General features: G+C 40.6%; 1 protein-coding gene across 1 annotated transcript; it reads left to right on the top strand.

Annotated features, from left to right (window-relative positions):
• Positions 1-6,717: 6,717 nt before the first annotated feature.
• Positions 6,718-12,073, top strand: TM4SF4 (transmembrane 4 L six family member 4). The gene is made up of 5 exons (XM_075157587.1): positions 6,718-7,078; positions 7,346-7,435; positions 9,597-9,730; positions 11,368-11,557; positions 11,853-12,073. The coding sequence occupies exons 1-5, from the start codon at positions 6,905-6,907 to the stop codon at positions 11,868-11,870; spliced, it is 606 nt and encodes a 201-aa protein (XP_075013688.1). The 5' UTR covers positions 6,718-6,904; the 3' UTR covers positions 11,871-12,073.
• Positions 12,074-12,804: the final 731 nt, after the last annotated feature.

Genomic DNA, 12,804 nt, shown 5'->3' with positions numbered 1-12,804 from the left:
AATCTGAGTTTTGTTTTCCAGCTCAGGCTGGATGCCACTTCTCCTTAAGCCATCCCTGCTGACAAGTAAGTGTAACTTAAACCCTCACATAAAGGTTGGCAGTAGTTTAAAAAGGCCATTTATGTTCCAGCTACAGCAAATATTTTCCCTATGCCTGTTACTGAGTCACTATGCTACACCTGGGAGCCAAATTACAGATGCTCTCTACCCACTGGGAATGTCATGGAAGTCTATTTGACATGCCAGGTTTCAAGTTCTGAATCTTTGCCACAGAAGCAATAGCAGGCTGTAGAAAGCCATGAAAACTGCTTACTTTGGCCTAACTCTGACATCCTACTGAACACCACATGTAGACTCTGCTGTCAGTCAGGACTGCTTCATCTGTTTCTCTGTCTGCTTTTCTGTTGCGTAATCGCTGTCCTTCTTGGAATGAAGTGTTGAATTCATGAGCATGAGCTTCTCAAAATGCTCTCCTCAGTGGTCATGCGCACACGGGACCAGATGCTCCTCTCTCCTTTAGGGCCCAACTAACAATCAGTGGCAATGCCTCCAACAGTGTCTGTTCCATGAGGAGGAGGACAGGGACATCCAGCCCCCGGGTTAGATATGACACCGTCCGAAGCACCACGGGGCCGGCAGCATGAAGCTCCCAGAGCCTGACACAGCCAGTTGCTCTGGCTGAGCAGAGTGGGATGTAAAGGGCCGTGCTTTCCAAATGTATAACAAACAGCTTATGTTGTTCACAGCCTCCACTACTCCTAGCAAAATGGAGGAATCCCACAAGAAAAACAAATACAGCACAACTCCCAGAAACTGTTCAATGAATCATGAGTAACAGGCTCCTCCTAAAACCGCCTGTGCCAATAGCACTGAATGCACTGTGCTTGATAGTCCCAGTCCACTGGGAACAACCGCTGTCACTGTCCAGGCTGTTCTGCTAGATCTGCTCTTCACACCAAGAACCTGTGGACTTCATTCGTATTGCATTATATGCAAACTTGAGAAGCCACTCAAAATTTGTCTTACTAAATACCTGAATAAAACCTTTTTTACAAAGTAAACTAGTGTGATTTTCTCAGGAATCATGAGTCCGTTCAGCACTACAGATATCAGCACTACAGATATCAGCACTACAGACATGTTTGTTCCGAGGAGTGGTCCTCACAAAGGAACCATCCTCTGGTCTTCGTAACACACAAAAGAATGCATATAATTATTTTGGCAGTGGTGACAATCATTTCTTGCCATCCTTTATTGAATGGGCTTAAGTATATACGATGTGAAACATTCTCCTTTTAAACAAAAAAATGTGTGCGTGAGCCTAATATGTAGCATATGCCATAATTTCAAAATATGATCTATGGAAGATACATTCAGGTTTTGACTCTGCTTCATCATATGACTTAATGTTTCAGTGAAGAGGGCTATTAAAAATTAGAGTATTTCTAATTCAGCCTTTCCTGCAAACAGTCTTGCACCATGTAGCACAGTTTCCAGAAATCACAAAATAAATATAAAATGAACCTTTCAATCCCAAATATGGAGAAACACATACTCTGGCACAGTCCAATAGAAAAAGTCTGTAGGTTTCTGGCAAGTCATCTACACAGACTAGTCTGCCAGAGAAAAGGTTCATCTAAAGAGTAAAAAGAGTCTCTAGCATCATCCGAGGGACTTATGATACTCATAGGGTACGAGGAGTAAATAAGTTCTTAGTTTCCTAGCACCACGAGAATTCCTGGTGCCAGAGGTATGGAGCTGATGTGAATCACACCATGTATTCAGTCATTCACTCTTTTTTGAAAGATGGGACCCATGGTGTCTTGTGTGAGAACGTTCATACAGCAACAGTGGAGGATAACATTCTGTCCATGGCACCTCCAGCGCTAAACAAACTGTGAGCCAGGTCCCCTTCCACATTACTAATTGCTCTGCTAACCTCATTTTACAGTGTTCAGGTGGATCGTTCAAGACTGTAGTTTAGAGTTGGCTTTTACTGTCATTAACAATTTACACGAGCGAGAGAGGAGGTGTATGACAGGTGTAGAGGGCGATACTGCCATCTCCTCCTTCAATATTGATCATAAACTCTTAGCAGTGTTTCTTTCATCCAAGGTTTAAAGGTATGACATTTTATTTGCGTGTCATTTAGACGATTGAGCTTCCTTGCAGAACTGGAAAAAAGTAAAAGGAAAAATGGCAGAGGCTGTGACAGCATAAGGAATGGGATAAAAGCGGGGTTTCATTAGGACTTTTTTGGATAATTTCTTGACTATACAATATAAGATGGACTCCATGGTAACAACTCTTAGTTGTTTGCATGTAAGTTGTATCACTGTAGTTCTGTCTCTGCTGTATCTGTACTACACAGGATGCAGTTCCCTGTATACAGCTGCAAAAAGCTCCCAAGCTCATGTTAAACAGGCTAATTTATTCCACCTTTGTTTCTACAGGCCTAACGTCAGTAGACTGGTGTTTCTCATTCTGCTGCGATCCAAGAACTTTTTCAGATTTGTGGATGTGTATCTTTATCAGTCTATAATGTCTCATCTTTGTATCAGCTAGTTTATCTACTATTTCAATTACAGAACCATCTCACGATGTATAAGAAGATTTTGGACTATGAATATGTAATTGTAATAAGAATTAACTTATCAACTAGTTAATAACCCAAAAAACCCCAGTAAAACCCAACTGTCTTTATTCTCTAATATTTATGTATCCAACAGAAAGTTGCCTCCTGCAAGACCTTTGATTCAGGTTCTTATTAAAGCAGAATGCCAAATGAGGGGTACTGCCACTGAACTGAACTTCATTGCAAATTTTATACACCTGCGAACACCACTGTTAGACATGAAAACTCTCACAGAATTCACTTGGAAAACTCCATTTGCTGTAGCTGAATGAATGACACAGGCATGCCATATGTGTGTAGCTAAATGAATGATAAAATGTTCACCTCTCATTGTCGTATGTGATTCATAAAAGGTCTTTTATGCCCAAATGCCATGTCACTGTACAAAGTCAGTGTACAGCAGGCAGATCCTAAAACAAGAGGACACGTTGCCTACAAGAGTAAATAAATTCCTACCTATATGAAAGAAAAATTCCCTAAGAGCAGTTTTGGAAAGTTTGGTTTGTTCGGTTTTTTGATTTGCGTTTTTATAAACGGGGCGTCTTAACTGTGTGTAATAAGCTGAATAGGACTGAATGGATCTGATGTACTCTGATGTGGAATGCATCCCTTCGTGAACCTGACCTATTTCTACTGAAATCAGTGCTGTGGTTCTAGATAAGCTTGGGTGGAAAAGAGCTGGATTTGACCCCATTACTGTGTGTCCCCCCCGTTTTAAAAGGACAAAGAGCTGATTTCAGCATTCTGCAATTCTAGTGATTCTAGGACTTATTGTAGTCCTCACCTGGTGCTTCACTTGTTTTCACAAATATTGTCCCACCTCCCAGGCTTTTTCAATGTCTTAGATTTTTGCTGGTGTTTTGTAATCTAAGAATTAAAAAGCCCAAACCAGGTAAAAGGGGGGTAACCTCCAAATGCTCATGTCTAGTTTAGATACATCTTTTTTTCCTATTTCCCCCCTAGTTTCTGCATCTTCTGAGAAATACTGATACTTTCACCTCATCATAATGGTTTTCACAGTTACCAAACAGAGAATAGAATCAGTAATAGTGACACTGAGTGACGTCGCTGCAGTATTACTAACCTTCGAGAAGAGGCTCACAAGTCATGCTGAGTATAAACTTTCTAAGTAACAGCTTACTAGCTTCACTACGATTTTCTTAGATATTGAGGCCAAAGAAGACTAGTAGTGTATTTACTGACTACCCTGTAGCTTTTCAGCTGGTTTTCCAGAATATGGAAGCAGAGTCTTCTATGGAGTATAAAACAGGAAGAGAAGCTAAATATAGCTATTGTACTATTGTAAAGCATGGCTTCCTGATAATAGGAGCCAAATAACCCAGATCCATTACCCATAGTTTCACTCAGTCTTGATAGCTTGATACTTCGAACCAAGAATGCCTACTTCCATCAATCTTAAATAATTCACAAATTACATCAAAATACTGTTCCTTAAGTATTCATACCCAGACAAGGTTAGATAAAGGTAAATGGCGAGACAGATTTATTTATTTGGCTCTACTTACCATTTTGGTGAATAAATCTCATCTACCCAACATCTCCAACCAGAGATGATATGGGGACATCAACAATATTGCTGGGCAGCCCCACTGGCTTTTCATCCCCTGTTTTTTCTAATAGCATCTGTGGCTCATTTGAAAAATTCAGTATCATCACACAAAAATAAGTTAGTTCCTTTGCTTCTATATAATTTGACCTCAGTCCAGATTTACTTTTTTGTTTCTTTTTGTCAACATAATCTTTTCTTGCAGCCTTGTTCTGAGGCACATACTCCAGAGAGACTCCTTAACAGAGAAGTTGGCATATATTGCACAGGCACCTGAATCACAGTGTTATTTTTCCTTAGTGGTCCTTCTGTAAATGAATCATCATTTTTACTCCCCAAGCCATTAAAAGCTGTTTTAGTGACTGGTATTGGGAGTTCCATTAATTCTCAATAATAAAAACTTTCAGTAAGGATTTCCTAGTTCCCTTGATCTATGCAAATACTTATTTTAATTTAAGCAATAATAGACATATCAGAAAGATGTGATGATCAATTAACCCACCCAAGAACCTGACAGCCTTTGGCATTTGCCCAGTTCGTTCCTAGTATATAGAGAAGAACGCTTCGGAAAAAGTAAGATTTCTTTGTAGAAATTGCTCCGCTCAAGGCCAAGTGAGTGCACAGTAAATAAGTGAGCTGATTTTTTACCTCCAAAGATGAAATCATACTGTGATAATTTTCTTAGTCTGAGAGCAGGCTCCCTGAAGTAAACGTGAAGCTCAAAATTCTAGTCTTAAGTCTGACATGAAAAGGGGTTTCATAGTTTCATCTTTTAATCAAAAAAAATCAAGACTCTGATCCTTTCTGCCTGAAGTTAGACAGAATTTAGGTACTGAAAACAACAGGAGTGTACACAGAGCCACACCTAAATTAATAGTAACTGATTTTAAGTTTGATGCATGTTTTACAGCAGAACCCCAAACACACTATCTGCCAGAGACAATACCTGTCTCTGTTCAATCCTGTTGGCACCTTCAGGAAAAAAGCCATTTGGGAGCCCTCTCACAAGCTGACAACCTTTCTGACTGCACCTCACAACTACAATAATTGCATATATACTTAAATAGGACTTCTAGTATTACTACTGTCACCTTAAAAAGATATTTGCCTAAAAACATTAGGTCTGGCCCTCCGGTCTGATGAAACTGCTTTATATCCTTCCGTTTCTGCAAAGAAGCCTAAAGCTGACAGGCCCAGGCTCTGGTTCCAAATACATTTCTTCAGCATCAGTGGTGGCTCAAGATGTCCCTGCCCATGCTCTGCCAGCTTCCTTGTATCCGCACGATTGTCGGTGTGGCTGGTGATGAACCAGATCAGGGAATTAGTCTAGATGAACAGTGACTTGGATTTCTTTCAGCTGTGTCATTTCTATAAGGATGGTGGCTGCGAAAACCCGCTTATTCAGCATTGCCACTTAACCTGAAGCCACAGCTCTGGACAGTTCAAGACAGCTTTGGACAGTTCAGTAGCATGTACTTCATGGGATTTTGTGGTTGTACAAGGTAAAATTTTAGACTTTTCGGAGCTGCCTGTCTTTGAAGATTCAGCAGAGAGCCACTATATGGATCAAAACAAAGCCCCAAACATCTTTAAAAGAAGGCTTATTTCAAATCTGAATGAAAATTTCCTGAGCTTTACCCTCTGAGCAAAGTGGAAACTGTTGTCTATCTCAAAATACACGGAATTCTCATGTCCACACAGGGATGGCAATGGAATTGCATCTATCACTATTTGCTAGGAATAAAGATTGGTGTGAAAATCATCCTAACACAAGTTCTACAGGACAATATACCAAGTCTACATATGAAGGAGAAGGTATCGAGTATCTGTTAAAGAGCTGCAGAGCCTGCTTTAAAAGAGGTGCTTGCCTGAATAAAACGTTGCATGCTAAGCCAGTGAGGCTCTGCTTGAGCTCAGGAGTCTGTCTGCCCCGTGCAGCATAATTTTAAGTGGAAATTTTGCCTGAGCGCAGACGAAATGCTGGGCTTTGAGGGAACACGTTATTCTTGGAGAACACAAAATGACACAACGTAAGGAGCAAGTCCACCGAAACTTTTTTTGATCATTCGCCTTTATTCAGAGATACTAGCTACAAAGCACTGCCTCCATAATAATTCACTACCTATTGCAAATCTATAAATTGTCTGAGTGCTTCAAAATAACAAATTACTAGCTCAACTTTCCCAAAGAAAATTCACTAGAACTTTTCCATTGCACACAGCTGTTGTTAACATCAGCTGATTCGTTATGTGTTTTCATGTCAGTCTTTACAAAGAAGTATTTTGTAGTGTGAACAAGGACCGTGTGTTGTAAAAACGATGATCCAGAACTAAGAAGGATATCTACCCGTGACCTGAGCCCAGATAGTGAAGTGTCTCATCCACATTAGTAAAATATTAACAGAGGTTATTGGTTGTCATAGCAAAATGAGAGGCTGCACTGAACGTAATTTCATTTACGGACATTCAGAAAATTGACATCACGGCTGCGAGAATGTATAAATAACCAGCACGCTGCCTTTCTGATCAACTGCAGCAACATCTCTGAAGAGAGCATTCTACGGGCTCGGGTCCTCTGAAGGCACAGCAGAAACTGGATTTTGTAAAGTACACCGAGAAGCTCCTTTTTATAAAACAGTTCTGAGAACGTCTGAGAGATTTTTCCTCCGCCTTTACTTGTGTTTGCCATTTCTTTAAAAAAGCATGTGCACGGGAGGTTGTGCTAAGTGCCTGGGAACCACTCTTATCCCCCTGGCTGTGCTATGTACCCTCGCTAACATTTTGTTGTTTTTCCCTGGAGGAAAAGTGGTTGAAAACAATCTACACATTACAGATGAGGTTTGGTACTTCGGAGGGATCTTGGGATCTGGTGTATTGGTGAGTATATAAATTCAGACATTCCCACCTTTTCCCCTCCACCCACACCATGACTTTGCATTGCTGAATTTCCTCAGTACCTCAAATGCAGGTTCCAACACTGCAAATTCTTCTTTGATAAACAAATAAGTTACAAGTCATCCAACGGTTTTGCAATAAGGAAATTAATTTAGTGATAAGAAAAAAAAAAGACATAGAACTATTATATTTAAAAGCAAATGTAACTTGAATTCATCCCAATTCAAACTGTATTTCTGTTATTGGTAGATGATCTTTCCTGCCTTGGTATTTCTGGGCCTTAAGAATAATGATTGCTGTGGATGCTGTGGTAATGAGAGCTGTGGAAAGAGGTTCGCGGTAAGTGAGAAGAAACATGGCAAAAAAGTAAAAGCTAAATTGTTAATGATACGATATACGTATATCTTCTACTCACAGTCATTGAGAGACTAGACAGATGCTGTCCAGAGCGTAGGACACAAAGCCCTGCCATTTGTCTGAGTGCTGGAAAGTAGAAATAGCAGGCTGTAAAAACTGTATTATGCCTCTGACGTGCCACAGGTACCACAACTGTACTGCCTTGTTGCATTTTGCTATCGCAAGATGCTTATAGTTGCTATCACAACTAAAACTGAACTTCTGGAAGATCTGCACTTTGTTTTGCAGAGCATAACAGTTCTCTCTTTAGCCATTTTTTGTTGGCAGTTTTTAAAATTATTCTGATAGTTGGGCACTACATTCCCAACTCACTGCAGACCCACGCGATGGGCTGTATCTTACCAGGTTCATAGGAAATATCAGGTTGGAGGAGACCTCGGGGGGACACCGGTTAAAGCCAGGTAGACCAGAATCCACTTTGAATTTGTAGCTTCCTTTCACACTAGACGTGAAAAGTTTCAAATGGATACCTCCAGACGCCAGTAAAAATTTCAAGCATTTTAGTTTAAAAAGGAAGTTAGAGAAAAAGTAGATACATTTCTATTAGGAAAGTCTGTCCTTTTGAAATAAATTGTTTGGCTCAAGTATATCATTACACTTTTTTATAACGGAACAGGTTTTCAATTGAAAAAAAAAGGAAGAAACAAATAGGAAAAGAATCATGACTGTGAGGTTAACAAGGAGCCTTCACTAAATCCCCTGTCTTTGATGCGGTCTTCATGCAATCCCAACAAAGCAGGTGGAGTTTCGAGGTGGGGGGAAATGGAGCCATATATTTCTCTTCACCACACTGTATTATCAATTTTCTGTCAGCAGTGAACATATCTTAGTTTAGCTTTGAAGACCACATATAGCTCAGCAACTACCAAACTACTAACATTTTGCTGCCAGGCTGCCACTCACGCCTCTGCAGTGCAGCTGAACGGGGCGCAGGGTTGTGCACAGCGGGGTGACCGGCCGTGAGCGCTCGCTGCCTCTGCTCCCGCTGGCGTATGTAAGCCGAACTGTGTATGCCTGGTGCTGCCCACAAAGCAACCTACGTTCCGCAGCGCAGCACCTTGTTAACGACTCGTGAGAGTGCAGCTGACTGAGAGACTGGGAATATTAATACAGTCACAAGTACTAAGTACACCGTACTAAAAGAGTCCTGGTGGCCTTACCACCGCATGACTGAGAACTGAATTTGTTCCTCTATGTTAGCAGAAACACCATTATGATGATGTCTACTACATAAACATAATGTTTAATTTAGCCCCATCAGATATACAACATAAAAATGCATGTCAACACTCAAGGCAAGAGTCTCATGATGAGGTCTGAATAAAAGCTCACAGACCTGAAAGTACGTTTCTTTTTTTCCTTCACCTGTATCACTTTGATCCAATAAAAGACACTACCTCCACCTCCAAAGTATTATGGCTACAAGTGCTTCAGAATTCAAGCAGGGTATTAGTTTTTTCAAGATTTACTTACATATTAGTATATATGAAAATGCTGTAATGGAAAGCCAGAAAAATAAAGACATCCTTTCCAATCCATTCCAATTGCACTATTAGAGCTAATGATGACAAGTACCTGCAAGGAGATAAAGTATACTAATATGAAACCTGAAGGGGAGACTCAGGAAGGAAAAATAGAATTACTTGGTCCAAATATGACCAAGATACCAAAGCTAACTTGTAAAAGGTACTGTAGATTTTTTTTTAATGCCTTGAGTGGTCCAAGTCTTGTCTTGCTTATAATCTCTTGCGAAAGTCATCCACTTCAGTGAAACATAGGACCCTGAACAAGGAGGTCTGTTGGATAAATGCTGTCTAAAGGGGAGGAGTGCCATCTACTGTGTCAGCATCGACTCCTTTCGTCTTCAGGCAAATGGTGCTAATGCTTTTAAAGCTTCTAAATACCAGTGCAGGTATGCGTTACACATTTATTATGTAATTGCAAACTCATGTCGACTATTCAAGAGTTCAAGAGTTGACTATTTTGGCCGCTAAGAGCTGAATTTAGGGAATGTACATTCACATTAATAGGGTACATTTCATTGTTTGAATGAGAACAAAAACATTATTTTTCTCTTCCTCAGATGTTTTCTTCTATAATATTTGCTGCAGTTGGAGTTCTGGGAGCTGGATATTGCTTTGTTTTGTCAGCAGTAGCCCTAAACAGAGGCCCTAAATGTTACACTGGAACAGAGTGGACCTATCCTTTCCAGGATGGGTAAGACAAGACAATCAGAAAAAAAAGTTATACATGTTTTAAGTTTGTGATATGATTTAACTTCCAAATCCGTGGTGCAAAAATGAGAATTATACTGTTTTTCTAAAACACAGAAGCTCTTAGAAGAGCCAGCAACACACAGCAATACTAAATAAGGTTCAAGAGCACGGATGTAAAGGCTAGCAAGTACAATCAAAACTATCGAGTTTCAAAGGAGCCAATAAAGAGAAACGCACAGCCTTCTAGGTTATTCTGGGATGATAAACAGTATATGGGGATAAATTCCACCTAGATGAATAGCAGTGACATCTTACATTGAAATTTGATTGTATTCAAATAATTAGTATCTATGTGTCATTTTATCTTGGTTATGGAGTTTGGAAGTTGTCTGTTCCTCACACCCTACAACTCCAACATGTTTGCTGTCTTGTATATTTATCACTTTCAGAGAGGTGGTGTGAAGAACAGGAAACGTAGCAATCCAGTTACTCAGGACTGAAGTCAGCAAAGGTCCAGCTGAAAACAGGGTACAATGTGTTACCAAGGAGAGAAGGACAGATTGACAAGTAAACCCCTCATCACCTGAGAATCTTTAATGCAGTCTTCCTCAGTCACGAGTAAACTAGCAGCATCTCTTGCATAATACACCACAAAATTATAGTTCAGGTTAAAAAGAAAAAAAGAGGTATAATGTATGTTACACATTATTTGTTCATGGGCCAGTGAGGGCTGGAAACCAACTGCTTTGGTCTAATTCTGGGAGCATTTGGAAAAATATGCTCTGTTTCAAACACAATTTTGGTTGCAGTCAAGGAATCATGTGACAAGAAACAAAACGGCATTAAGAATATGCAGAGGAAATATAGTAAGTGGTTAAGCAGTTCACAATTAAATCAAAATGAAGGTGAAAATTATGGAAAATACTTTTACCTAATACTGCTGTTCTTTAGGTGAGGCATCCAGAACAGCAAAGGTTGTTCTTTTCTGCTCAGTGGGCAAGAGGCGACTGGTCTTGTAGCATTTGATGTTTTGTTAGGAAAACTGAGTTTATTAATCTTTTATCATACTGTTTTGATAATTCACTTGTTTTGTTTTTATTACAATGTAATACAGTAAATTAAGACAAATAATTAGATGCAGACACCCACCACCCACCCTCCTTGGTTTCTGCTGAGGAGGAGTTCTAGAAGGTGCCACACTCCCAAGGAGACCCGGCGAGCCCCGGATCTGTAGGGGTACGCTCTGTGGGTGTAGTACGTACTGCCAGCTGTCAGCACTGCTTCACCCAGCAGAGAACCACAACCTCAGCCTTCGACAAAAGACGCTGGCACGGATGAACATCCGTTTGGCACATGCTTGGCTGAGATCTCTTCTTCCCAACATACCAGAAACTGTTCAGTACTCGTCTCTGATTGTTCCTTTCTGATGCCTTGTCTTTTCAAATCAATTGCTTCAATTGATCTAGAAACTCAAACGAAATCACGTTCTAGATAAGTAGCACCCGTGTGATAATGGGAATTCTTTCCGCAGTTCTGAAGCTAACAGAACATCACAACAGTGACAACCTGTCAGCTGTGACAGGCCCCCTCTCTGCAAGCTAATGTCATCTTCTTCATAACTGTTTTGTTGCCCCCCAGGAATTACCTCACTAGCCACACACTGTGGAACACGTGTCAGTCGCCCGAAAACATCGTCCCATGGAACCTGACCCTCTTCTCCTTGCTGCTCATCATGAGTGGGATCCAGGCAGTGCTCTGTGGCATTCAGGTGGTGAACGGCCTGTTTGGAACAATCTGTGGGGACTGCAAATGTTGCGGATGTTGTGGGGTGAGCAACTGACGGTTCTTCTTTCATTATTTTGCGTACTGATGATAGTTATATATACACCAGCTAGTCAGACCAGACAGTCTGAAAAACTAAACTAGCTTTCATTCAGCGCCATGATGATGTTTTCTGAAGTACAGCTGAAACCCTACAGTGTTGCCAGGTGCTGAAAATACGATCTCAGCCGTATTTATGGCATTTACCTGACAGCTTCCCATAGCCACCGGGAAATAATAACAACCTTTGAAAGTCACAGGATAGTAGCCACTAGATTATCTCCATGTTTTTATTCTTCCAGGGAGATGGAACTGTCTAAAGAATATGAATATTGCAGACAACGCTCCTTATCTTGGGAGGCTCCCTTTTGCAACCGTTCCATAAATTAGCCCTCAGATGCATCGCCTCTGACTAAGAAGATGAGAATGAAGGGCACTTCCCCCCACTAACGTTATGAAGCCCTGACTCCCTTCCTAGCCTTCCTGAAACGCCTCATCATGGAATAAAATAAGTGAAATTAAACTCTCACATTCACATTTATTTTTGTAAAACAGCTTCCATGTAAAAAGAGGGTATTCTCAGGCAAAATATTTTCTTTCCTGAGTCAGCTTTCCAACTGGGGATCACCAAATGCTGCTGGTACAAGGTCAGTTGTAATGCAGTAGTGTCTATTTTCTTTTGAGTTTATCAGATGGAAATATCACGAGTCTAACTTTTTTTGAGTACATGTTTACATTAAGTGGAAAATTGAGGGCTTCTCTCTTCCAGACCTGCTATGATTAAAATGCTCTCTATAAAGAGAGTCTCTGTTACAAGAGATTCATGAATCTCATGGTGAGGTCTCTTTTCTTGGCTGTGTCTGACAGATGGGTGTATTCAGCAGCACTGCTGTGCATGTAAGTGTAGGGTCAAAGTAACAGGCAAAAGAATAGAGCGGTGTGGATTTCTAGTCTAAGGCGTTATAAGTCATCTTGGACATCACGATACCCTGCTTCACACCAGGAATTCAGTGAGAAAGGCCAATTCACAGCCATTTCTCAGCACGATGGGGATCTGGCTTCTTCACTAAGCCATAATCAATTTTCCTCCAGTCACTCTCACCGGAGGGAATGTAACAACGCAGTATGGCTGTAGAAGATGAAACTGAAAACAGAAAGTATAAGAATACCGGAGGCTTGTAGAGAGACTTTCCCAGCCTACAATTCTTTGTACTCCAGGGACCTCTTGAGACAAAGGTTCCATCTCTGCATTTA

The sequence above is a fragment of the Calonectris borealis genome, chromosome 9, assembly GCF_964195595.1.
Source record: "Calonectris borealis chromosome 9, bCalBor7.hap1.2, whole genome shotgun sequence".
Lineage (NCBI taxonomy): Eukaryota > Metazoa > Chordata > Aves > Procellariiformes > Procellariidae > Calonectris > Calonectris borealis.
The sequence above is the reverse complement of the archived record's forward strand: the minus strand, read 5'-3'. Positions and strand labels throughout refer to the sequence as shown.

What these genes read in the sequence shown, in the direction of transcription:
- TM4SF4 (XM_075157587.1), top strand. Translation starts at nt 6,905, where the DNA reads ATGTGCACGGGAGGTTGTGCTAAGTGCCTGGGAACCACTCTTATCCCC. An exon ending in GCTGTGGAAAGAGGTTCGCG is followed by an intron (nt 7,436 to 9,596) that starts GTAAGTGAGAAG and finishes TCTCTTCCTCAG; the next exon opens with ATGTTTTCTTCTATAATATT. An exon ending in ACCTATCCTTTCCAGGATGG is followed by an intron (nt 9,731 to 11,367) that starts GTAAGACAAGAC and finishes GTTGCCCCCCAG; the next exon opens with GAATTACCTCACTAGCCACA.